The sequence below is a fragment of the Argiope bruennichi genome, chromosome 2 (assembly GCF_947563725.1).
Source record: "Argiope bruennichi chromosome 2, qqArgBrue1.1, whole genome shotgun sequence".
Classification (NCBI taxonomy): Eukaryota; Metazoa; Arthropoda; class Arachnida; order Araneae; family Araneidae; genus Argiope; species Argiope bruennichi.
This window is the reverse complement of record NC_079152.1, coordinates 51,127,702-51,153,260: the sequence shown is the minus strand read 5'-3', so window position 1 is coordinate 51,153,260 and position 25,559 is coordinate 51,127,702. Positions and strand designations below refer to the sequence as shown.

The window sequence follows — 25,559 nt, the reverse complement described above, 5'->3', positions numbered from 1 at the left end:
TCCCTCCAATTGATATTGTTATTCTTCATAATATTGCCTATAAGGAACATTTCTCTGCTTCTTACATCTCTAATTATGATTATATTCTGTCTCCATCTTTTCTCCCTCATCCCTCAGAGAGAACCGCTATCAATATTATTCAATTTAGTGATAAAACCAAGGATGTTTTTCCTGTTATTTGCTATACTGATGGCAGTAAAATTGATGGTAGAATTGGTTTCGCATTTGTTGTTTTCAGGGGTGGTATTGAATCCGAGCACTTTCAATTCAGAATTCATGATGAATGCACAGTTTTTGTAGCTGAACTCTTATGCTTAAACTTCGCCATCAAATGGATCGCTGGACAAAATAGTGTAATCTCAGACTATCTTATTTGTACCGATTCTCTATCATCCTTGGATTCTCTGAAGTGTATTTCTTCGTCTAACAACATAATAGTCGAAATTCAAAAGAAAATTAAAAGCCTGAAAGATAAAGATATCTCAATAGTTTTTGCATTTGTTCGTGAACACACGGACATTTATGGAAATGAGCGGGCCAATTGGCTTGCAAAAGCTGCCACTAAGCGCAAAATCGACATTGACGTTAATATTCCTAAATCCTTTTACAAGAAGATTACGAAAGAAAAAATGGTGCAGTCTTGGAATCAAGAATATCCCCTTTCAAATAAAGGGAGTTTAACAAAGAAATTTTTTCCATCCGTTAATAAGAGACTATCATGCCATCATTTTTATACTAATTACAAAATAACCCAATTTCTAACTGGTCATGGCAACTTTAAAAGTTATTTGTACAAATTTAATTTGTTTCCGCCATCTTCCTGCGATTGTAATATTGGTGGGGAGGAAAATGTTAAACATGTGCTCTTTCTATGTTCCAAGTTTGTCAAAGAAAAACAGATCCTAAGATTGGCTCTCAAGCATATGAATATAAATTGGCCTACAGAGTTTCACCAACTTATTTCCACTAGAAGTGCTTTACAAAATTTCTGTAAATTTATTGTTGACATCTGTAATCCTTCATAACTGTTAAATTTTCTTCTTTTTCTTTTGTTATGTGTTATATACTTACTTCTGTAAGCCCCGTGTGATACTTTGTGGTGCACGGGGTTTTTATAAATGTTCAATAAAAAAAAAACAGTCTTATCTTTGTTTTTAAACTCATCAGGACTTGATCAAGTACATAGGGGAAAAAATTAAAATGGAAAAATTCATTTATATGACTTCCCATTAGACTTAGGAATTTTGATTTAGTGGAATATTGAAGTATGTTGGAATGTTTTGCTAATTATTTCATAGGTATTTTGAGATGATAAATCTAAATTTAAACAATGATCAGATAATGAAATGAACTGTTTGATAAAGTAGTTACTTAAACTATCTGCGTGACTTTTTTTTTCGAAGGAAAATTTCATCTTAAAAATCGTTTCGTCCAATGGCAACTTATAACTTGCTTTTAAAAGTCATATTTTTCAATAATAATTAATTTTATGATAATTAAATTATTTGATGAAAGCATGACCACAAAATAACAAAACTGAGCATTTATTTACTCAGATTTGATAAGTAATTTTGATAGATTTTATTCGAACTCAGTTCAAAATTGCAAATATAACAAGATCAAAATTGGCCTGTTATAAGAAGTAACCGTCTGCAACCAATTTCAGTAATAGTTAGGGACGCGGAAATAATGTCGTTGCTGACAATGCGTTACATCTTAACGAGCATACTAATTTTCAAGCAAGGTCATCACAGCTGGAAATCCTCATTAAGAGGACGATAACCCGAGGATTTCGAATTTCAAGCTGTTACTATCGTGTCTTCACTTAACGCTCTTTTCGTTGCTGTTTACTTTCTCTTATAAGCAGTACCTAGACTACGAGAAAGTACTATAATCACCAAAAAATTCGAATTCGAGACTTTGACGAATCTCTGCATGCTTCAGACCTCTCCGATATCGAAAGCTACATTTTTTTTATTTATGTATGTCTGTTTATGAACAAAATAATTAAAAAAGCCGGCGTCCTGGCATAGGGGTAGTACGTCTTCCCGTGATATGGGCGTCCCGGGTTCGAGTCCCGGTTTGGGCATGGTTGTTCTACTTCTGTGTTCTATCTGTGAGGTGTGTGAATGTGCCCTCCTGTAAAAAGGGGTTGTGCAAGCGAATGAGTGATGCGTGAGTAATCAAGTCGTACTCTTGGCCCTAGTTGGTTCTACGATAAAAACAAGAGGCGCTCCCCCTTAGGCTTAAATCGGATGTCTTCAAACAGCGAGCTTGTCCGTGGCAAGTGCCATAAGAAACAGCAACAACATAATTAAAAAAACGTTTGATGGATGAAATTTGTGAGATATGTAGATTTCCATTAAATTTTGAACGAAATCTTTCAATAGAAAGTCTTACTGGTTGTCCGAATTGAAGTATACACACATCGTAAACGTAAGTAATTAGTAAACGTAAAAAGATAAAATTCTATTTAGCACCTAAAGCAAGTTTAAGGAAGTGCCTTAATATAAGCCTCTAAAGTGTAGATTCGTATGGGATTTTGAGTCAAATTTGTCATTGGGGTTGATCGTCTGTCGATCTGTATTTCCGCATGCATGTAAATACTATAACTCAAAAACGCAGCGACTTGAGTAAATGAAGTTTCACATGCAGTTTTAGAATGTATGTTGTAAATTTATATCAAATTTTGAATGAAATTTGTGAAAGTTCACCATCTGTCTGTCTGCAGTTTCGCTTACATGTAAACGCGATGATCCATAAAGTAATGACAAATAAATGAAATATGATTTGCAATCTTGGTCAAATTTTGCTTTCAGTTTGTGGGAAAAAAAAAGAAGAAGAAAAAAAAAATTTAAAAAATTTTATTATTATTATATTACAAAGCACAAAACTCTTCTGCGTGTGAATCTGAAAACAAGAATCTGTGCTTTTTATCTACTTCTTTATCTTCTAGAATCTTTTAGAATTACCTCTGTTTTTCTGTTCGTTTGCAAATCCAGTGAGTAAAGAAAGTATTGGCAATTGCTTATATTTAAACATATTACTTAACACAGAAAATGTCCGATAATTTAAGCATAATATAATGAAGAAAAAAGATAATAAAAACTCAAAATAAAATAGAACTTTCATCTTAATAAGGTTTTCAAAAAAAAAAAAAAAATGGAGCAAAAGCGGCAATAAGCTTGTCAAAAAAGTATTGGCAAAATGAAACATCGAAGTGTAGATAAATACAGGTCATATTCAATACTTTGTATGCATACCTTTAACCTTTATGATTGCTTGTAATCTATTCTTCATTGACAAAACCAACATTTTCGTGTTATCATTGTGTATATTCTGCCGTTCTTGGAGGAGTATACTTTTCAGATTCTCTTTAGATGATATTTTATGTTTCCTAACAGCTAAATCGAATTGGTGCCATAAATTTATGATTGGGTTAAGGTCCGGAGACTGAGGTGGTGTTTTTAACTGGCGAGGTGCATTGTAGAGTAACCATTCCCGTATGCTTGGTGTCGTTGTCTTGCTGAAAGATAAACGACCCAAGCATACACAAACCCAAGTTTTTGTGCTCTCGCCTTTAAATTACAGCGAAATATTTCGATGTACGTAAGTGCTGTCATTTTACCTTCAATAAAATGCAAATTACCGACTCCATTCGCTGCCATACAGCCCCACACCAAGACTCTCCCCACTCCATGTTTCACAGTAACTATTACATTTCGTATTTCAAATTCAGAATTCCGCTTTCTCCATACATATCGTCTTCCATCACTTCCAAAAATATTGAATTTCGATTCATTCTAAAATGACTTTATTCCAAAATTCGTCTGGCCGATCAATATTAGCTTTTGCGAAATCCAAAGTTTCCTGTTTTTTTTTTTTTTTTTTTTTTCAGAAATGAAAGGCTTCTTTCTAGCTGCTCTTCCATAATAATCACTTTCGTGTAAAACATTTCGAATTGTCTGGACGCTAAATATTTTTTGAGAAGTATTTGCCGCTTGTGTTGGGCCAACTGAGGCGCACTTATTTTTGGGTTCTTTTTTTACTTCTCTGAGAATGTCGCGTTTCTCCCTTGTGGAAAATATTCGAGGCCACCCAGTTCTGACCTTATACTTTGCTGATCCCGTTTCTTGGAATTTTTTGACGACACTTCTGACCGTGAATAAACTAATTTGCAGTTGATTTCTAATTTCGCGATATGTTAAGCCATCATTTCTAAGACGGATAATGTTGTTTTTTATACTCACATCACTCTTTCGATTTTGTAGACATTTTAACCAGCGTTGAATAAAAATGACCCAGAAGTTCAACAGATCAACGTGATTTTAGGAAAATATGTATTCTTTCCTAAAATCACGTGCTTTCAATACAATGATTCTTGGCACTTAGCCAATACTTTTTTTACCTTCGTCTTGCATATTTTTATTCTTAGCAGGTAAACTGATAGTACAAATAAATAAATTTTAAAATAAATTCCTAACAAAATGCATTCTAATATCTATTTTATACTTTAATTTGCGATTAGGAACACATTATTTTAAATACGCCCATTAAGATGCAATTGCCAATACTTTTTTTTACCTGCTGTATGCTAACTCAAAAATGCTTTGAGCTAAACAAATCAAATTTGGCCTATGGAAGGCACCAAAGTTGTATATTTCTATCGCAATTTGAACGAAATCCATGTAAAAACAATTTTTCTATCTGTTCAAGAATATAATCTCGGATAAAGAAAGGCACTGGAGGAGTTTAAGGGTACCCGAAAATTTGATCATATAATATTGTATATATAATATGTAGAGTCTATCTCTCTTTCTGTATATATACAACATAAAACGAATATTTTATGCAAATATAGAGATCTATATTATTTCACAAAGATTGAACTTAGCAACAAAATGAAAATGGCTTTATGAAGAAGACTGTTCAGTAATTAAATATGTTAAATAATAAAATATTTGATATTTTTTTAAATTGATATTTCAGTTAAATATATTGTTTATCTGCGTACCAAAATTTATCCATCGATTCCTCTTCTTTTTAAAGTTACCGTGTTAACTCCCATTCGGACAGCCGGATAGACACACTTCTACTTGAATGGATTTCGATCATAATTCAACAGAAATCTATAAACTTGATATTGTCACGTAGGTTCTTTAGTGTGGAACTCAATGGTACACACAAGAAGTACAGCTAAACCAATTTATTAACTCAACTCTGAACTCAAAACACAGTGACTGACAGATCTTCTGCTTTTATACTAAGAGGGAAAGTTCCAGAATACTTTTTTGGAGACATTAAGTCTGGTAAACTAAAGAAATGTCCAGAATCTTCTGGAACATGAAATAAAGGGAAACATAAAATCAAGGAATTAAATATTTGCACAGACTGTGAGCGGGATTCGAATTTACGATCCCTTGATTATGAGATCAGTGCTATGACCATTTGGCCATGGAGAGTCGACTGCCTCTTTTCAATGCGGCAATATAAAGACCTATACGAAATTTAACCCGTCTACTTCAGAGCGTTTTTGAATTATCTTTGTCACAATCAGGAGATAGACATAATTCCAAAGATATATCTTTCGTTCTCAGGGAAATCTGAAATGTGACGATTCATCAAAATCTCGATTTTGAAGTTTTTGACGATTACAGTTCTTTCTCTATATTCTGTATACGTGAAAGTAAAAATTGCATTGACTTTTTTTACAATTCATTACTAGCATAAAAGAGAAATACAAATAAAATGTAAAATTTACGATGAAAAGAATAATTTTTATTTTCTCATGTACGAAGTATAGAGAAAGTATTCTAATCATCAAAAAATTTAAATTCGATCGACGTGAGTAAGTAAAAATTATTAATTCCAAAGGTTGTATTCAGAATATTGTATCTAATGCCATACAGGGCGTTCTCTACCTTAATTATTGAATCAATTGCTCATTAATGAATCAAGACTATTTTTTTATCGATAACATTTTTAAAGATTATTTCAGAACTATTCCAATCAATCGTTTTCTGAATATTTTTCCTAAATCTGACTATGCTTTTAAGATTGGACTATGATCGCTTTCGAAATTCGAATCTGAAACGTAGCATTGAACTTGATGGGAAATGGATGCTGAGCATAATGTGAGATCAAGTAAAAAATGTCTTACCGGAATAAGCGGTATGAGTAGGGTTAAAAGAATTGAGGAGAATGAAATTGGAGTTTTGTAGCCAGCCAATGAAATTGTTGTTAACTGGGGTAGATCCATTTAAACCCCATAAAGGGTGGTATAGTTTAAAGTCACCTAACATGAAAACAGGATCGGAAAATGAATCAAAAGAGGCTTTCGTATTGGCTATATTAAGGCCTTGAGGAGCATATAAATTTATGACATTAAAATTTTACATCATTGTAGACAACTTCAATTGCTAACATTTCTAAGTTAATGATATAAGGAATTCTTTTCAGAATAATTTTTCCAGATGCCGTCTTGGGAATACCTATAACTATACCTCCGCCAGGACGACTTGGTCTGTATGAATGAAAATAAGTTTTGGTAGAATTGGGGAGATGATCTTTTGAATTAAGAAAAGTTTCCTGAAAGATGCAGAATTCTTATTTAGAAGAAGAATGAATGTTAAGCTAATTTTTTATTTTTATTTTTAAGGTCTCTGTGATTCCACTGAATAAATGCCATTCAGAAAATGTTAAATACACATGAAAAACAGAAAAAGCACAGAGAACTTTGAAGATTGAATAAGAAGGGAAAAAAAAGTAGAAAGTCAAATTAAAGATGAGAAAGTTCTATATTTTTCACCATAGATACTTGCATCCAATTGCATCGAAACACCGTTAGATTCGGCCAGGTTTTTAAAGTGCTTTTTTTTATTCTAATCGGCGAGTCAGCTTTTTACTCCTGTAAAATGTGTAAGAAAATTTTTCTTGAAGAATCTCGACTGTTTTTTTCAAATATTTCGAAGAAAGCTTTTTATTGCTGTGCCATTTTTTCATTAATAGTTTAATACGACTATTTTGTCATTGTTTTTTATCTCGATAATTGAATGCATATCCTTTGGTGGCTGCAGAATAATTTGTGGATGTTGATTGATTAAAATTTCAATGAACCTCACTGGTTATTATGTGATTTCGACTCTTCAGTTCCAATATCTGTTGTTCTTTAATGTTTAAGGGACAAACCTTCATCATAGCTGGGTGCGCACCTTGACAATTGATATATTTTTGGTGATTCTGACATTCACCCTCATCCGCAGTAGATGACATACTCTTGCTCTATCGCAAGTTTTTGTCGCGTGGACAAAACAAAAAATTTTTGCAAGTTACCTTGAACAATCGATAAAAGGTTGGAATTTTTGATTTGTGAACCAGATTTTCATTGAATCTGGCAAGGAAGTTCCAAGAATGGGGATAAGAACAGGTGAAATTTCTCGAGTCTCATTTTGCTTTAAAAAATCGAACCATTTCGGTGATTTCTATATCATTAAGTTTGCTTAATTCTTCTGCGATTTCTTCAAGTAGTCTTTTAGTAGGTATATCAAATAAAGAAAATGATACGTAATATCACATCGGGGTTATATTCTCCCATATTACGTCCGTTGTGACAGGTATATTATAATTCTTTCAAAGTTTAACCGTTGTGCAGCACAAACTCGATCTTGCATCGTAAAGATAATTTTCCCCTTGTAGAGTAGTGTGGTGGTAATATTATAAGCCAGATAACAACTTCCGGAGAAGAGTGTATACTTTTGTCTAGTGGCTTTGTTACTCGGTTACGAACCCTAACGTTGCAAGTTCGAACCCCAACCCGCACATTGGTGACCCTGATTCTGAACAACCGAATAATTCATTCTGCTGTCGTGGCTCCATCTACCTGCAGCAACCACTCACACACACTCGCCGTCGCCGCCATAACACTTGGCGAGATATCAACGTTCGTCGCTCGCCATAACTGGCGCTATAAACTCTACCGACTCACTGGTGGGGGACTGTTGTGGTGGTAATATTATAAGCCAGATAACAACTTCCGGAGAAGAGAGTACTCTTTTGTCTAGTGGTTATGTTACTCGACTATGAACCCTAACGTTGTGAGTTCGAACCCCAACCCGCACAGTAGGTTTCATAATTGAAATGTTTAATTGTCGGTTAATTTTTTCTTTATATATGCTTACAATAGAAAAGAGTTCATTTGAGGACTCTTTGGGTACGACAATATTTATTTCCTCATACTCATTTTCCAATTTATTTCTGGCTGAATCATTATCAGCAAATCATTATCAAGATTTTTTATAATCACAATTGTGTGGTTCAGCTTGACCAAAAGAAAGAATCATCTCTAAAGGGAGGAAAATTATTGGTAGATTTTACCTGTTTCCTTCAAGAAATAAATTGTAAACAATACAGAAATAAATAATAATAAAAAAAATCAACTGCTTCCTTTACAGAAAGGATAAGTAAATTCAAAAATTTCGTTACTTTCTACGTTACGATTATATATGTATAGAGAGATTGCTAAATTCGCATCAATTTTTCGTTACTTCGTTCGAAAATCATTTCATTTTATGGAACTGTTTCGAGGCCTAAAGTTGTTTAGAAATTCATAAGGTGTCATTCACAAGTAATGCAGTTTCGGGTATTTTTTTAGTATTCTATCAATTTGAATTGCCGTTGATTACACATTTCACTAACGATTTAAGTATCAACATATTCTTTTTGTCAGTGTCACTTCGATTGATAAAAGAAAACATGTCTGATCAAGGCAATTTACAGAAAATCTTTCTGTTTTTCTAAAAGAAGAGGAAAGAGAATTCCTTTGTCCTTTTAAGAACTTAAAACTCAGTGCAATTTTCTTTTATGTTTACATTGTTAGTGGCTTATATTGAAAACAGTAATTGTTCTGCAATGATAGTCTTTCGTAATTTCTGTCTTCACATTTTATGTTTCAGGAAGAGTATAAAATATAGAAAACAAATGTTAAGTGGCTCGAAATACAATAAATAGCTTGGAAGGGAAAGTGTAACAAGCGCAAAACATATCTCAAGGTCTCACTTAGATTATATCTCAATAAGAAGAAAAGAGGTATAATTTGTATCTTTCCTTCTTTTATTTTAAAAGATGCAATAAACTGTTTTACTGAATTTTGACGATACTGATAATTATCCAGGAAGAGCAAAAAAATATTGCAATTTTTTCCTTTGCTTCCAAACTAAAATAAGGGCATTTTCTTCTTTTTCTTTTCTTTCTCCCTTTTTACTTACTCTTATACATAAGTACAGGAAAAGTATAATAATCGTCAAAGAACTCAAAATTTTGACGAATTTCTAGGTTTTAGACCTTCTTGCACACATTTCTGTAAAATGTCCGTTTGTCTATCTGTGACATAGATAACCCACAAACGTTTTAAGCTAGGCGGTTGAAATTTGGTATAACGTCTTTACACCACATTTTAGGGAATCTGTGGGATGTTTTAGTGGAGAAGGTTGCAAATTGGGATAGTTAAGTTACATCCACACATAAAGAATGAGCGACGACCTTTTTTATATAAAAATAAACATCTTTTAATTTTTAACGCTAACACATCGACAGACAACAGATTTTTTTGTGAAAGACCGGAAATTGATCTTTTTAATTCGCACAGCTTGCGCGCTTGATCGTAGATAACTGCTTCGTACTTCCGGTGCGCAGTTAGGAAAATAGTTTTTCGAATACAGTCATTTTGATGGAAGCAGGATCGCCACAGTACTCCCCCCTCTAGTAGTGCAGCAGGCACTGAAGTTAGAGGTAACGAGTGTTGAAGCGAACTCGTCGGCCAGATCTGGTCACATAAGGTACTGGAGTAGAATTTGTAGGTGACACAGGACTCGATGGAGACAGTTCAGGTACTGGTTTTGGTGAAGTCGGAACTGCAACTGGTGGTGATATTGCTGGTGCAGAGGACTGGTGAGAGTTCTCGAAGAACGCAGGCTTTAAGCGATCAATGTTGATCGTGGACTGTTTGCCGTTCTTTTCAATTGTGAACATTTTATCAGTTCGTTTGAGTACGAGGTATGGTCCATCGTATGGCGCTTGTAAAGGTTTTTTAACAGCATCGTGGCGCACGAACACATGTGAGCAAGTGTCCAGAGCTGGATGAACGAATACTTTCTTGGTGTCATGAGGTGCAGTAGCAACAGGTTTAAGTTGATCCATCAAGGTCCGTAAATTTATTAGGAACTCATGAGGCTCGACGTTAATTGAAGGGGATTCAAAAAAATCCGGTGGTAGTTTAAGGGTTGAGCCATAAACTAGTTCGGCCGATGTGCACTGTAGATCTTCTTTTAATGCGGTTCGGAGTCCGAGCAAAACCAAAGGAATTGATTCGGTCCATTTCGTAGATGCATGACATCGGAGGCTTTGTTTAAGAGATCGATGGAATCGCTCGACTATTCCATTGCTTTTTGGGTGGTATGGGGTCGTTCGGATCTTTTGGACACCCAAGAGTTTGCTGAGCAAAGAAAACAAGTTGCTTTGGAATTGTCGTCCTTGATCTGTCGTGATTATTGAAGGCAAACCGAAGCGTGAGATCCAATGAGTTATGAATGCACGCGCAACAGTTTCAGCAGAAATATCAGGAATGGGAATTGCCTCAGGCCATCGTGTGAAACGATCTATGCAGGTAAGTAGGTATTCGCAATTGTTTGAAGGTGGAAGAGGTCCTACGAGATCTAGATGAACATGATCGAATCTGGCTGCAGGTAATTGAAAAGATTTAAGAGGACTATTGGTGTGTCTAGCTATTTTAGATTTTTGGCAATCTAGACATGAACGGGTGAAATTTGAAATGTCCTTTTGCATGGACGGCCAAAAGAATCTCTCTGAAATCAAATGTTTAGTGGCACGGATACCTGGGTGGGAAATATTGTGCAAAGATAGAAAAACTTTCTTTCGGAAAATTTCTGGGACGTAAGGTCTAATTTTGTTTTGCTTGACATCACAGTAAAGTTTAGATGAATTGGGGTCGGTTGAGAGAGGTTTTAAACAAAGTGACAGTTCATTCTTTGCCAAAATAGTCTGAAGTTCTTCATCAGATGCTTGTGCTTCCGCCATGGCAGAAAAGTCTATTTTTGGTAACTGTATTTCATTAATACGAGATAAGGTATCAGCTACAACGTTTTTTGAGCCCGATACGTGCCTGATGTCGGTGCTGAATTGTGCAATGAAATCAAGGTATCTTAGTTGTCTTGGAGAAGAAGAGTCAGATTTTTTGGTGAAAGCAAAAGTAAGAGGTCGATGATCTGTAAATATTATGAAATTTTGACCTTCCAACAAGTGTCGAAAATGTTTGATAGTTGCATATATCGCCAAAAGTTCCCTATCATACGTACTGTATTTACGTTCTGAGGGCGTAAGTTTTCGGGAATAAAATGCTAGAGGTTGTTGACCATTAGACGTAGTTGTATGGAGGACAGATCCGATGGCTGAGTCTGAAGCATCAACCATGATAGATAATTGCTGGTTAGGTGAATGGAAGTTCAAAGTAGATGCATTTGCAATATCAGATTTGCATTTTTCGAAAGCTTCTGTAGTGAGGTCAGTCCAAGGAACAAGTCGCTTATCATTCTTTTTAGAGTTTTTTAAAAGTTCGTGTAGGCTAGCTTGAGTCTGAGCGGCATGAGGCAAAAATCGACGGTAAAAATTGAGCATGGCCAAGAAACGCTTTAGCTCAGATATATTTTGAGGTTTGGGAAAATCAGAAATGGCTTGAACTTTTTCCGGTAAAGGTTTCACGCCTTCAGATGTAATTAGACAACCTAGAAACTTTACCGATTGCTTCCCAAGGACGCATTTTGAAGGGTTTAGTTTCAATCCGTGCTGAGATAATCGTTCAAATACTGTTTTTAAATGTTGTTTGTGCTGTTCTACATTATTTGATGCGATCAGTATGTCATCAAAATAAGGAATGCAGAAATCTAAATTTGACAAAACTTGATGTATATAACGTTGAAAGGTTTGTCCCGCGTTTCTTAAACCAAAGGGCATATAAACATATTCAAAAAGACCAAATGGGGTTGTGATTGCTGTTTTGGGAATGTCCGCTGGGTTAATAGGAATTTGATGATAAGCTCGGATCAAATCCAGGGTGGAGAAAATGGTTTTATTGAAAAACATTTGAGTGCAATCTTGAATATGAGGAACTGGGTATCTATCAGGAACGGTAATTGAATTTAAACGACGGTAGTCGCCACACGGTCTCCATTCTCCATTAGACTTTTTCACCATGTGTAGAGGACTTGCCCATGGGCTACTAGAAGGACGGATAATACCTTGAGACATTAAAAATTCAAATTCCTGACGTGCAATTTTTAGCAACTCGGGAGATAAGCGACGAGGTCTCGAAAATACTGGTTGACCAGTTGTTTCAATAAAGTGATGTATTTTAGTTGATACTTTGCTTTTTGTTGGTTGAGATGGATTAGTGAGGTCTTGGAATTGCGATAAAATGTCATAGAATTCTGAATCACCAAGCAAAATGGATATACCAGAAGTTAATGAATCTGTGTTTGTATATTTGCCTTGAGTGGTTAATTTAGTTATGCCATCAATCAAACAACCACTTTTAACATCAACCAAAAGATTATAGTGTTTTAAAAAATCAACACCTATAATTGGTTGGTTCACATTTGCAATTATGAAAGACCAAGTAAAATTTCGCCGTAAATTTAAGTCTAGCGTAAGGCGTTTTTTACCAAAAGTAGCTATTTTTGTGCCATTAGCAGCTAAGAGGAGTAATTCATTAGGGGAATCAGCTTTAGGAGCATAATTGTTTGGTAAAACAGATACGTCTGCGCCTGTATCCACTAAAAATTTCCATTTACTAACTTTATCGGCCAGCATAATTCTATTAATTTTGCGATCGTGGCCAAGGCCAGTGGACGACCGCCGATTTAGTTTCCCGAATTCTTGAAAGAGCAAGGCAAACTACATTTTTTTGCTTTTGTGCCAAAATTTGTATGATAAAAGCAAATGCCATCAGCAGGTTCTTTATATTTTTTTAAGCGATCACGAGAGCAACTACGACTATTTTTAAAAGGTCGATTTCTATTTCTGCTTTGAGAGCGTGATTGGCGCATTGTTGTAGTAAGCTCGCCAACTAAAGTCGTCAAATGGGCGACTTGTTTTTCAAGTTGGGCTATTTGATTATTCGAAGATTGAGGAGTAACGGAATTAATGTTTGAATGGCCAGCCAAATCATTTATTTTATCTGCAACTGATGCTAAACCAGCTAAATCTTCATTCAAAGCAGTTAAAATAGTTTGTGTGCTGTTTGGCAGTCTTCCGAGCCAAAGAGATTTTAAGAGTGGCTCGCCAACAGTATCGCCCGCCAATGTTTTCATACGAGCTAATAACTGAGATGGTCGTTGGTCGCCAAGTTCTAGGCCTTGTAGCAGCGTACGTATTTTCGACGCTTCACTTTCAGAATGCAACTCAATTAAACGTTTTTTTAATGTTGGATATTTATCAGTATCAGGAGGTTTCAATATTATATCGCTTACACAATTCAAAATATCAGAATCAACGGCAGAAATAACATGATTAAATTTTGTATCGTCAGCAGTAATTCCCGCCAAGGCGAATTGCGCCTCAAGTTGAACAAACCATAATGCAGGGTTAGCTTTCCAGAAAGGCGGAAGTTTGACGCCAACACGAGAAACTGTTGCGTCGTTGTTGGCGGAATTTGGAGTATCTCCTGGCATGTTTTATTCAAGAAATCAAAGGCACGTTATAAATATAATTTCACAAAACTGCTTTGAAATACGAAAATACAAATAATATACTGATAATCAGAGTAAATAATATGAAAATGCTAATCCAAATTATATAACAGAAGTTCCGATGGAAATTATTTAGGCTGTGAAAATAGAAACAATATTCAACGATACGCTTACCGCCATTAGGAAGAAATGCGCTATGGCGCCATTTAATGCATAAAGAAAACTGGGAAAGTTATCCTTTCACTTTTCGAGTCACCAAATGTGGGATGTTTTAGTGGAGAAGGTTGCAAATTGGGATAGTTAAGTTACATCCACACATAAAGAATGAGCGACGACCTTTTTTATATAAAAATAAACATCTTTTAATTTTTAACGCTAACACATCGACAGACAACAGATTTTTTTGTGAAAGACCGGAAATTGATCTTTTTAATTCGCACAGCTTGCGCGCTTGATCGTAGATAACTGCTTCGTACTTCCGGTGCGCAGTTAGGAAAATAGTTTTTCGAATACAGTCATTTTGATGGAAGCAGGATCGCCACAAATCTATCAAATTTTGAGTAAAATCTGTTCAGAGTAAGTCCATCTTTTCGAATATAAGCTATTAATACAAAAGAAAGGGAGCTAGATAGATAAGATTTAGCATCTATAGTGTAGACACCTATCAAATTTTGAGCTATATCTAACTAAGGATTGACCATCTGTCAGTTTACATTTTCAGATACAGATAATTCAAAAATGCAATGACTTAAATATATCACATTTGGTATGGGATTTCGTGACTGCAAGTGCAGTTTTGTGTCAAATTTTTGTTTCAATCGGTTGAGAAAAACGTCTGAAGCACAAATTCGATTTTTGGAAACTATTAACGGCTTGCCAGCGATTAATCGCCAAATAACTTGCCAAGGATGACACGATACATTCAGGAATAATGCTAAATTCGTTCCAAAAGTAAATATTTCGTAACTATTATACGCTAATGCAAGGTGTTCTGTGGCATTAAATTATTAAAGAGTATGCGCGAAAATTTTAGAGAGCACTCCCGATGGTTATTTTGTAGATTTCATGAATTTTGAGTAAAAAAATTTGAAAATCTATCAAGTATAAATTGATACACCGTGTCTTTTGCACGCAGCCTTTCATTGGCTACTTGGATACACTTTATATATTTATGATGAATTTGGCTTTTGACTAGAAAGTTCTGGAGAAGAGATAGTGTGTGTGGATTGCGATGAGCGAGGATAGAACCTGGGACCTTGTGGTTCGCAGTCCAGTAACATGACCATGATACAAAAGTAATTGCTCGTGCAGCGTACTTGTTAACTGGCTTATAAGCTTTCACCACAGACTATCCTTGTGGTTTGCAGTCCAGTAACATGACCATGATACAAAAGCAATTGCTCTTGCAGCATAGTTGTTAACTGGCTTATAAGCTTTCACCACAAGTACAACAACATAAAGCAGCAGGTTAATATTTGACCTGCTCAAAACTACGATGTGTAAGCAAAGGACGCGCATCTAGAGGTTAGGAATTTTAGAACAAGAAATAAAAATTAAACAATGTTTTTGGAAAAAGTAGAATTAAAATATAGCTAATAATCATAAAGAAGAAAAGAAAAAAAAGGAGCAAATAAGAAGCACAGAAGCATATAAATAATATATTTTTACTTTTTAATTTCACTAATGCTCATATTAGCTTTTTTATTTATTGTAAAAGATAAAAAGGAGAATTCCTCTAAATGAAATATCATATTTTTTATTATGAATTTACTCGGGATTGTTCTGACTATTCTTGGACGTATGATTTACTTTAATATAAAAGGATTTCGTTGATTTGATTATTAGGAAGGGAAATTAACCTGAGTTTTTTTTTTTATTGGAAGACTAATAAATTTTAAAAGTTAATGTCCAAAATGTAGTTTCGAGAGGTCAGAATTTCAAAAAGCAAAATTTCATTAACTACTTAGTCAAAAGTATCTAAGCAATGAAACTCGAAATTGACTGTAGAAGATTGTAAAAGTAATACAATTTCGAAGAAAGGAAATAGGAAAAATCAGAAAATTTCGATTATTAAATAAAATATATAAATTAAATTGAATTCTGTGCAAGTATTCTACACTATAAAATCGCCAAATTTCACAATATTAGTACAAAATTGCCTTTTTAAATTTATGAAAACATTTTTTTTTTGTTACAAGTGTAATTTTTTCACATGTATAACAAAATTCTATAGAATAAACAATGTTTTGTATTTTTTAGAAAAAGTGCTATGAAATCGATAAGATTTTTTTTTAAATGCATTCTGTTTCAGAAATGATCATACTGAAGCAGTGGAAATAACGTATGATCCGTCCATTATCTCGTACGAAGATTTGCTTCGTCTTTTTTGGCAGTTCCATGATCCTTGCAGTTGTAAGAAGCGCCAGTATATGTCAGCCATCTTCTACAGTGATGAGCAGCAAAGAAGACTGGCCGAAGACAGCAAGAAACATCATGAAAGCGAGCTGGAAAAGCAAGTGGCTACTCAAATCCTGGCTTTGAACATCTTTCACGAGGCAGAGGAGTAAGTTCTTGATGGTATTTATATTTCACATCCAGTTAGAATTCACTGCATAAGATGATTATTTTCCTGAAGACTTCCACCAATAATAATAATAATACAAAGATGTAATGACAAAATTGATATTCTGTGAAACTATCAATGATTTGCAAAAAATTTAATTCCTAAGATAAAATGAAATTTTGAAATGAATGTTGAATATTTTGGGAAGTTCACGCGGAAAAATGCCGAAATTTCACTTAAATTTTCATTAATTAAAATTATAACTAAGAATTCAAAAAAAAAAAAAATCGCTCCAAGGTGCACATTTCAGAACTCCAAGGTATATATGTGGCAAATTTGGTAGGTATAAGTCAAACGGTCTGGCCTGTAGAGAGCCAACACACACACACATACATCTTTATTATAAGTATAGATTTAGATAAGTAAATTGTTTAATTGTAAATTAGGTTTATCTCGGTGATTTATAATGAATTCACTTAATTTGGTAGTACCAAAGCAACTCTTAGTATGCATATTGGACAATATTTGACTACGTTTCATTAAATTTACTTTAACCATTCACCAGATTTTAATCAGATAATTCATAAAATACTGGTTATTTAAAAATAAACGAAAAAAGATTGTTGTTTTCTTTTTATATTAAATGAAGTATTCTAAGTACTTTTCTCACTAAAATGGGCGATTTCGTCGACATAAGGTCCGACATTCAGCTACAGAAGTCAGTTAGTAAAGTCTAAAGGGCAAAGGTTGTCAAGTCCTGAACTCTGGTATTGATAGAGGTATAACTTTTCAGATAATATATGCTAGGACTCGCAACATACATGACTTCAGTGAAGTGAAATGGGATGATTTTATAAGGCTTTTCGAGATTTTACTAAATTGCCAAACAGCATATAGTGCCATCATATTATTCTTCCTTAATTTTTTTTTATGAAAGCTTATTAGTGAGTTTTAATTTGAATTAAATCGTTTATACGTGATTTGGCGTTCCTGTTTTCTGATAAAGGTATGTTTAAGCATAAATAAAGAATCTGACCTATTCTTTTCATTGTATTCAAGAAATTTTCTAATGGAGTAGAACCCCTTGAAATCATAGTGCTATTAAAAGCATAATCTGTTGGGTAATCTATCTCCTAATTGTACGTTGAGTATCGCTGTATTACAGTTTTACTTTCTAACTTCTCACGTAAACTGATTGATAATAAACAGAATCTTTCCTTCTCAACAATGGGGGAAAATCACGAAATTCAATATTTGATAAAACGATGAAAACGTTTTGAATTTTATTGCAACAATGAAATGTATTATTGAAAATTATGCAAAAATAATTCTAAAGATAAATGAAATTTAGTAAAAAATGCAGGATAATTTCATTGGTATCATAAAGTAACCAATTTTTTGAATTTCATAATGGTTTTAGAACTGTTTGAGAGTTATAATATTTTCGAAAGTTATCACGGTTTAGTTTAGTTATATTAACGTCCCGTTGTAAAGCAACATTAGAGCTATTTTGGGACGGACCTCGTAATTTTGAACCACTATCAGATGACGAGGACGACACCTGAATTGGCACACGCCCTCTCCGCACCACACCAGAGGGAGGACGTTTGACCCAGAGGGATTTAACGTGCAATAGACGATGGTTCTTCGATGGAATCGTGTCTCTAACCTGAAACCCTACGTCTTACGAGACGAGACCTTACCACCAGGCCACCAAAAGTTATCACGGAAAAACATAATATTTTCGCCAAGTTTTTTAAAATCACGCCGAAGTACGCATTCACACTTCCGAAGTTTATTATTTATTTACTTTATATCAAATGGCCTGGATTACAGTGCCAACCGACAGATACACCCATACCACATAGACTTGTTTATTATTAATAGAGATATTTCACATATGTGTGAATTGGTTTCATTAATCAGTTTTAGATTATTCAGCTTTTTAAAGAAATGTCATTATATCATTGGATTTAAAATGTGATTGTTGAAACTTGCAAAATTCTTTTGTTCCTGTGGAATGCACTAAATTTTACTGTTTCAATTATTTAAATTATAAAACTGCAAATGTTGCACTTTTGCAGCTTTAAGCAGAATTCACAGAATCGAATAGACAATTTTATGCAGTAATTTTTTTAAGCCAAAATACCATTTAATTTCTAATTAATTAATATTTTAAAAAATTGGTCCAAGGTGCATATTTCTATCTACCAAAGTATATTTGTGCTAAATTTGGTATAACTAACTAAAATGTCCTGATCTGTATAATGCCAAACATCAGGTATATATACACCCACAATCCGTTTTTTTTATTAGTGCAGATAATGATATCTCTGCTAATAATAAAGAAAAGTACGAGCTATCAAATGTGAGGAAAATATATTTGTAACGTTGAAAAGTATACCTTTTAAATATTTAATTAAAAGAGACTGTGGCGTTTTACTGCCTTAATTTTTGAAAATATTATTTCACAAAAACGTCATCATCATAAACTTTAATAAATTGTCTATTTATTGAGATCAATTAGTTTTAGTGCTATTTTATTCTTTTCAAAATTTAGATATTTCTTAAATCTCTCTTTTTGCATAATTTACTACAACAGATTTTAATGTCGCAACAAAATTCAAATCACTTCCATCCCTTCGCCAAATATTTAATCGCATGATTTCCTTTCATTGTTGAAACTACGGAAGAAAGATTCTGTTAATTATCCGTGCAGTTTTAGTAAGAAATCACAATGACTCGATAATGTCATGGGACTAGATTCCAAAAGGAAGGCCCGTGTAGATAATAAACAGAAGTACAACTATTTAAATGATACAATATTTAACTAAATGCTTGTATTAGTTTGTTTCTTAAAATACTTTGTTGAGAGAATCATGAAACATCAAAAAAATGTATAAAATATTTTATTGAAATTAAAATTAACCAATTTCCCAGCAAAAGGTGATTTGTTATAAATTTTTAATTCTTCACAAGGATTTTTCAGTGAGTGGAATTACTTGCTGATCTTCATTTTTCTTGACGTATTTCTACCACAACCCATGCTAAAATTATCTATCCATTGCAGTTATCATCAAAAGTACTTTCTACGCACATACCACAGAAATTTCTACGGAGGGCTCCCAAAACATGACCCAGTGACGTCGACGAGAGACTCTCGTCTAAATGGTTATCTGTCTGGACACGGAAATGTAGAGGTAAGATTAATCAAAAAACTTCCTTTATATACCGAGATAAATACTAATATAAATAGATAACAAATCGGCACTTTCTTTTTCTTGGTCTTCTAGTATATTCCACGCCATGTAAGCGTATGCCATACATAGTTAAAATGGTTAGTATCTGTATTTCAACAACCAAGCATTCTCAATGGACATCAATAAATGCTTCCTATTTTTATCTGTTACGTTTCCGATTCTCTAAAATGAGCTTTTACATCGATAATGTGTCATGGTCATTTTTTGACTTAGTAATTTTTTCCCCAGCAATTTATTTAGAACCAACCAGTTCAAATCCGCACGTTTTTTTTTTTTTTTTTTTTCGTTGATTGATAATTGTTTCCCTTCGCCGATTTGCACAGGGGTGTTTGTGGGACCCCAAAAAATCCCCTGAAACTTTTACGGACTTACTACCGACATTTTGGAGTTTCGAGAAGGGGGGGAGGGAGAGAAATGAAAAATTCCAATTATGAAGTATTGAATGACCTAATTATAAAAGTTCAATGAATTACTTTTTTTGCAAAATTAATAACCATAAATTTTCAAACATATAAACTACTACATTTTATGTAAATATTTTAAATTACCTGAATTAATTGTTTAAAAAAAATTATCTAATTTCTGCTGCTTTTTTTTTATTTTCTGATGTTTGTGAGCTTGTCTTTCTTTTGTGGTGAACTTCATAATTGCAGGAAGGTTGACTTTTATTTTCCTCATTTACAGTTGAAGAAATTTCCTCGAGAACTGCACATGCAGAGGTAGAAGCAGTTTGCTTTTCTGCTAATGTAGAAGGTTTTTCAGAGACTTTTATAGATGACTCATCTGAAATACATGTTTTTAAGTCCTCTTGATATGTTTTCCAACTTCTGTTCATATTCAGTAAGAGATCTTTGTGAATTGGATTTTTTGAGCCATATTTTTTACATGAGGTTTCTTTAGAAGCCATTAAATCATATTTAATAATCTGCACTGCATCTAGGGAATCAATCTTAAGAGAGGTTCTATAGTCAGTGACAAGTGTATCCATTAAGTTGAATGCACTTTCCACTAATGGGCCATGGAAGCAGCCAATTCAGGCTTTGACCAATTTAGCCAATGTAGGATACTTAAAATCATTTGTGAAATCATCTTTTAAATTAAAAACTTTAGACCAATATTTATCAATTGTACACTTGACTTGATTTCCACTTTCATCAGATGTGTAGAGCATTTCTTTGGTGATATCAATATCACTCTGGTATAACCTTATTTCAGCTTCTACTTTTGACTTTCCATTATCACTAAAAATATGGGACATAAAAGATGATAATTTTTCAAAAGCTAATATTGTACTGGTTTTACCTCTTAGCTCTGGATCTAATGCTGTAAAACTAATTAGATATGAATTTTTAAGGGGTAATTTCTGTTTCATATGCTGTGCTGTATTAGTATAAGCTTTCATCAGAGAAATTTGGAATTCTTTTGCTATTGGATGATTTTTTGATAATTTCTTCAGGAGAGTGGAAGCTTCTGCATCAGTAAATATTACTTTGCTAGGTAGATGGAATTCTGGATTTGTGACATCAACCTTTAATAAATCATTATAAGATGTGCACTCTATATTTTCTGGCTTCATTAAAAAACAGAAAATTTTTTCCATCAATTTATAAATACTGGAATGTATTAAATGAAATATTGTTTTTTTTTTGTTACAAATAATTTAATATATGTGTTGAAATCTGGTAATACTGCTGAATATAATGCCATATGCAATAAAGTTTTGTTTTGCATAACAAATAACCCTTTTAGTATTCTTTTTTTCCGAGCTAAAGCATTCTTTGTGAGTTGTTGGGAATGCAAGCAAGAATACACCCCTTCAACAATTTTTTTCTGAGCTGCAGAAATATTTCTTTTATTGTATATAGTTTCAACATAAGAAAAATAATCCCCTTTATCAGTTTTATCCAAGTAGTGAAAATAAAATGCAATAAGAGCATCCCACAGATCTTTGATTCTTTCTAAAACACATAAAATGTTCACCCACCTATGGTCTGGTCTCTTCAAGGGCTTAAGTTTTTTAATGGCAAGGGATTCACAGATTTTGAAAAAATTCTCTTTTACTGCAGCTTTTCATATCGAAATAGATGTCATCAAACAAATCTTTTACGTATTTATCAAAACATGAAGCAAATTTTTTTGCACAGTTATTATCTGTGTGACATGTGTCACCATTAATATCTAGTAAGTGGGGTGCTTTGTTTGATCGTAGTCTGGTTTCAACACCCTTTTTTTTTTCCACACATGGTGTTACATGAGTCCATTAATACACTAATTAAGTTTGCCCATGGAATATTATTATCTTCAATAGTATTAACAACTGCTTTAAAAACAGCTTCTGAATTGCAAGATTCCATCTTTAGAGATGCAAAATGATGAACTACAACTTCATTTTGATTGTTTTCATAAAACTGCACCAATATTGCCAGTATACTTTCTTGAGCATTGCTAGTACTTTCATCCAAATTTAGAGAAAATGAAGTCTCCTTTAAAGTTTTAATGATATTTTCCTTAATAGTTTTTGCGAGCCCATATTTCATCTTATAACATGCAGTAATCCTGGACATTTCCAACGAGTTTAGTGCCTTGCGGCTCAACTGTTTGCAGAGTTCAATTAAATTGGGAGCTACATTGAAAGAAAGAGAATTCTCGGCGATAAACGAAGTTATTAATACCTCTTGGCGTGCTTTTCTTGTCACTGTATCCAATGGCCGAGCATCAGTCTCCAGTAAGTCAACAGTATTTTTTGAATTAGCATAATTACTTAAAGTCATTGAATGTCTAATGCACTTTGAATATTCTATGTGCGTCACAGTTTTAGAATGATTTGTGGAAGCCTTGAATCCTTCCCCACCATACTTCAGCAGTGAGTTATAAAAAACACAATATGCTTGTCCAGCAACATTTATTTTCTTGCACCATGTGCCGATGGTATCCCCATTACCATCTCTCCGTTCAATCGAATTCCACCTAAATGCATTCCGGACACTTTCTTCTAATTGTATAATATCACTATTTATATCGAGAAATTTCATAGCGAAATTCTCTTGCGTACATAAATAAAAAAATATTTCAATAAACGAAACGAAACATTTACACATGCATCAATAAATGAAACGAAAATTTTACACAGCGGAGAAAAAAAAGTTGCGAAGCGATCAATGACAAATAGCTAATACGGCGAAAAATCCCCTTTCTCTACTTATTGGCGCCACGCCAGAAGAGATAAGACCTTTGAACCCAGAGTCACGTGATGACACATCTGGTCGAACGAAGTTTCTCCTTTTTTTTTCTGCCGCGCCTACTTGCCGAAAAGAATCCAGAAGAGAATGTCCGAGAACCGGGGGAATGAGTCATAACTCGCAATAAGGAAAGATCAAAAAAGAAGTCCCCCCCCCCTCCTTTCACGCATTATCACTGCCTTTGGAGAAAGAAAGGAAAAGTTTTCACCACACACACTGACCTTGCGTTTTCTGCTTTCAAAGCAAACAAAATTACCCAGATCAAAATAAATAATTCATTATTATTCCTACTTCCTTTTGAAGACGATCCCCGGAATTTCCGGGTATCGAAGTTCAAAATCCCCGGAATTCCGGGGTTTCCCCGGAGCACAAACACCCCTGTTTGCAGGAAATTTTACTTCTTCGTTGATTTGGTTAGAAGCCAAAATTAAATATCATGAAAATTATTTTTTTATATAATTTAAATTCTAATGATATGGAACAAATTTCAAATTTCGTTATTTCCCTCTCTTTTTCTAGAAGTCTTCCTTTTCAGTTATTTATTTCGATTTTCAATGTATGTAGTTCATCATATTATTATCACAAAGAAAAATAAATTGTAAAAGCATTACTATTATTCACCTGATTTTCATAGCATTTTATACTATTGTATTTGTAATTTCACTGACATTCAACATCGTGAAATAGTAGGAAATAATAATCTCTTCATTCAATAAGCTTGTTAAAGATGTAAATTTTAAAAATTGCGTAATGTCAGAAATAAAGATCTCTGTAGAAAAATGAAAATGGCTTACATTTCAATGAATAATAAAAAATATTATTTCAAATATTGCAGATTTTTTTAAAAAACTCTAAGAACTTTGAAAAAAATTACAGAACGAAACTGCATCACTGAAAAAAAATATTGTAAGATGTATCACAAATACTCATGCCTGGATATCGCTAGAAAACAGCAAATGGCTCTCTCTCGGTTTTTGAGTGGACATACTAAATCCTTCACCTTCCAACACGGCCAGAGGATCTTTGCTGAATGTCCTTGGTGCAAGGCAGATCAAGCCTAACCCAATCATATTCTTAAATGTTAAATTTTACTATTTTTGAGATTTTAAGGGATCTGCTATTGTTTTTGGACTTTTTAGAGATATTTGGTTTCTTCAACAGATCAGAAACAATAACAACAAATACTCATCTGTAAAGTTATCAACAAATGCCAAATCTTGCATAATTTTTGATCAATTGAAAATTGGCAAAAAAATCCGAAATATACATTTCTACTCATCAGCTATATCATTGCCCAATTGCCACAACATAATGTCTAAAGTGAAGAGACATCAAAAATACACAAATTCATTGTTAATAAAGATTATAAAGACTGTATTAGTAAAAAGTATATATGATTATTATTTCTTTTCAGTTATATTATGAGTCATTATTTATACTTATAGATAATTGCTGCCTTGAATAGTTTGTGTGTGTGTGTGTGTGTGAAAATAATGGATCTCTCCCCCCCCCCAGATTTCCAAGAAAGTTTTTCAATTTTTTCCCCTTCTTTTCTCTTTTATTTATCTGCTTTCTTTTAGCAGTAAAAACCTAACAGACTAAGATTCTTTAATAACTTTTTTATGTTTCCAGGACATGGAAAAAGATGAATATTTGTCTGAACTGACGGAAGAGCAGCTCCAATATGTTCGGAATCACATGACCGGAGAACACAAAGCTCCAACTGTCGAACCTTTCATCCGAACTGTCATTCAAGTGGGCTGGAATTTTGTAAAGAAAGCCGTTGGTTTGTAGTGTACTACGGCACCTGAATATTTATGATTCACATTTGCTCAAACTGTTTCAGAGGTCAATGACTCGCTAAATACTGTATAATATGTGTTATGAGAAGAAAATGTACATGAATATTTTTAGTTTTTACATTATTTTACTTTACGAAATCTTTTAGAATAAAAAACTTTGGTATGTACAGATACACAAAATCCTGCGCTCCTAAACAAGAGTCTGAAGCTCTATTCCATTCCTAAGAACATAGTAATTCGTCGTGTGGAATTTACAATTGCTGGAGAGCAACTAACAGGTAAATTCTTTATTCTTTTATGATTTTACCATTCCCATTAAAGCTATAATCAATCAACACCATAATTATGCAAGGAAATATATGCTGTTTTATCCTATAAAAACTATTTTATTTCAAATTTTTGAAACAGCTTCAAATTCCTTCACAGTGATGGGGAAAATGGAGTGGGGGATGCACTTGGAAATTGTATAAAGATTGCTGTGTGTCAAAGTAATTCTAATAGTTCCCTTCACCTCACTGAAGTTTCCAAATTGTTTCAATTGCTTATTCATCCACTCAAAACTTGTATGCTATTAATTATTATTCCATTTCTGTATGTATATGTATATATATAAATATACATTTTGACTTCTCATCTTAAAAGATGCAAGAGAGATGATAAAGGGTATACTAATTATACAGAAAAACAATTTCATTTGGAGCCATACTAATACTGACTTTAATTTACTCTCTTGTCTTAATGATATAAAGAACAAATTTTTCTGTTAATATATCATCCAAATCTTAAAAGAAAGCTGCATATAATTCTATTTAATTTTATAGTTAGATTTAAAAATTCATTAAAAATAACAATTTCTAAGAAGGGGGGATTTTTTTTAAAAATAATTAGCTAGACTTCAGGTTTTTAAAATACAGTTAAAAAAAAATTTTTTTTTTGTA

The 25,559-nt window shown here is 33.5% G+C and overlaps 1 protein-coding gene across 2 annotated transcripts in view; it reads left to right on the top strand.

The window, feature by feature from the left end:
• LOC129960708 (peptide methionine sulfoxide reductase MsrA-like) overlaps positions 1–24,788 on the top strand; it is a 29,013-nt gene extending 4,225 nt beyond the window's left edge. For both annotated transcript variants that reach the window (XM_056074286.1, XM_056074278.1), the window contains exons 2-4: positions 16,069–16,320; positions 19,391–19,520; positions 24,452–24,788. In XM_056074286.1, the coding sequence (XP_055930261.1) occupies positions 16,069–16,320; positions 19,391–19,520; positions 24,452–24,613 (544 nt within the window). In that variant the 3' untranslated portion in view covers positions 24,614–24,788. The remainder of the gene's footprint in view (positions 1–16,068; positions 16,321–19,390; positions 19,521–24,451) is intronic.
• Positions 24,789–25,559: the final 771 nt, after the last annotated feature.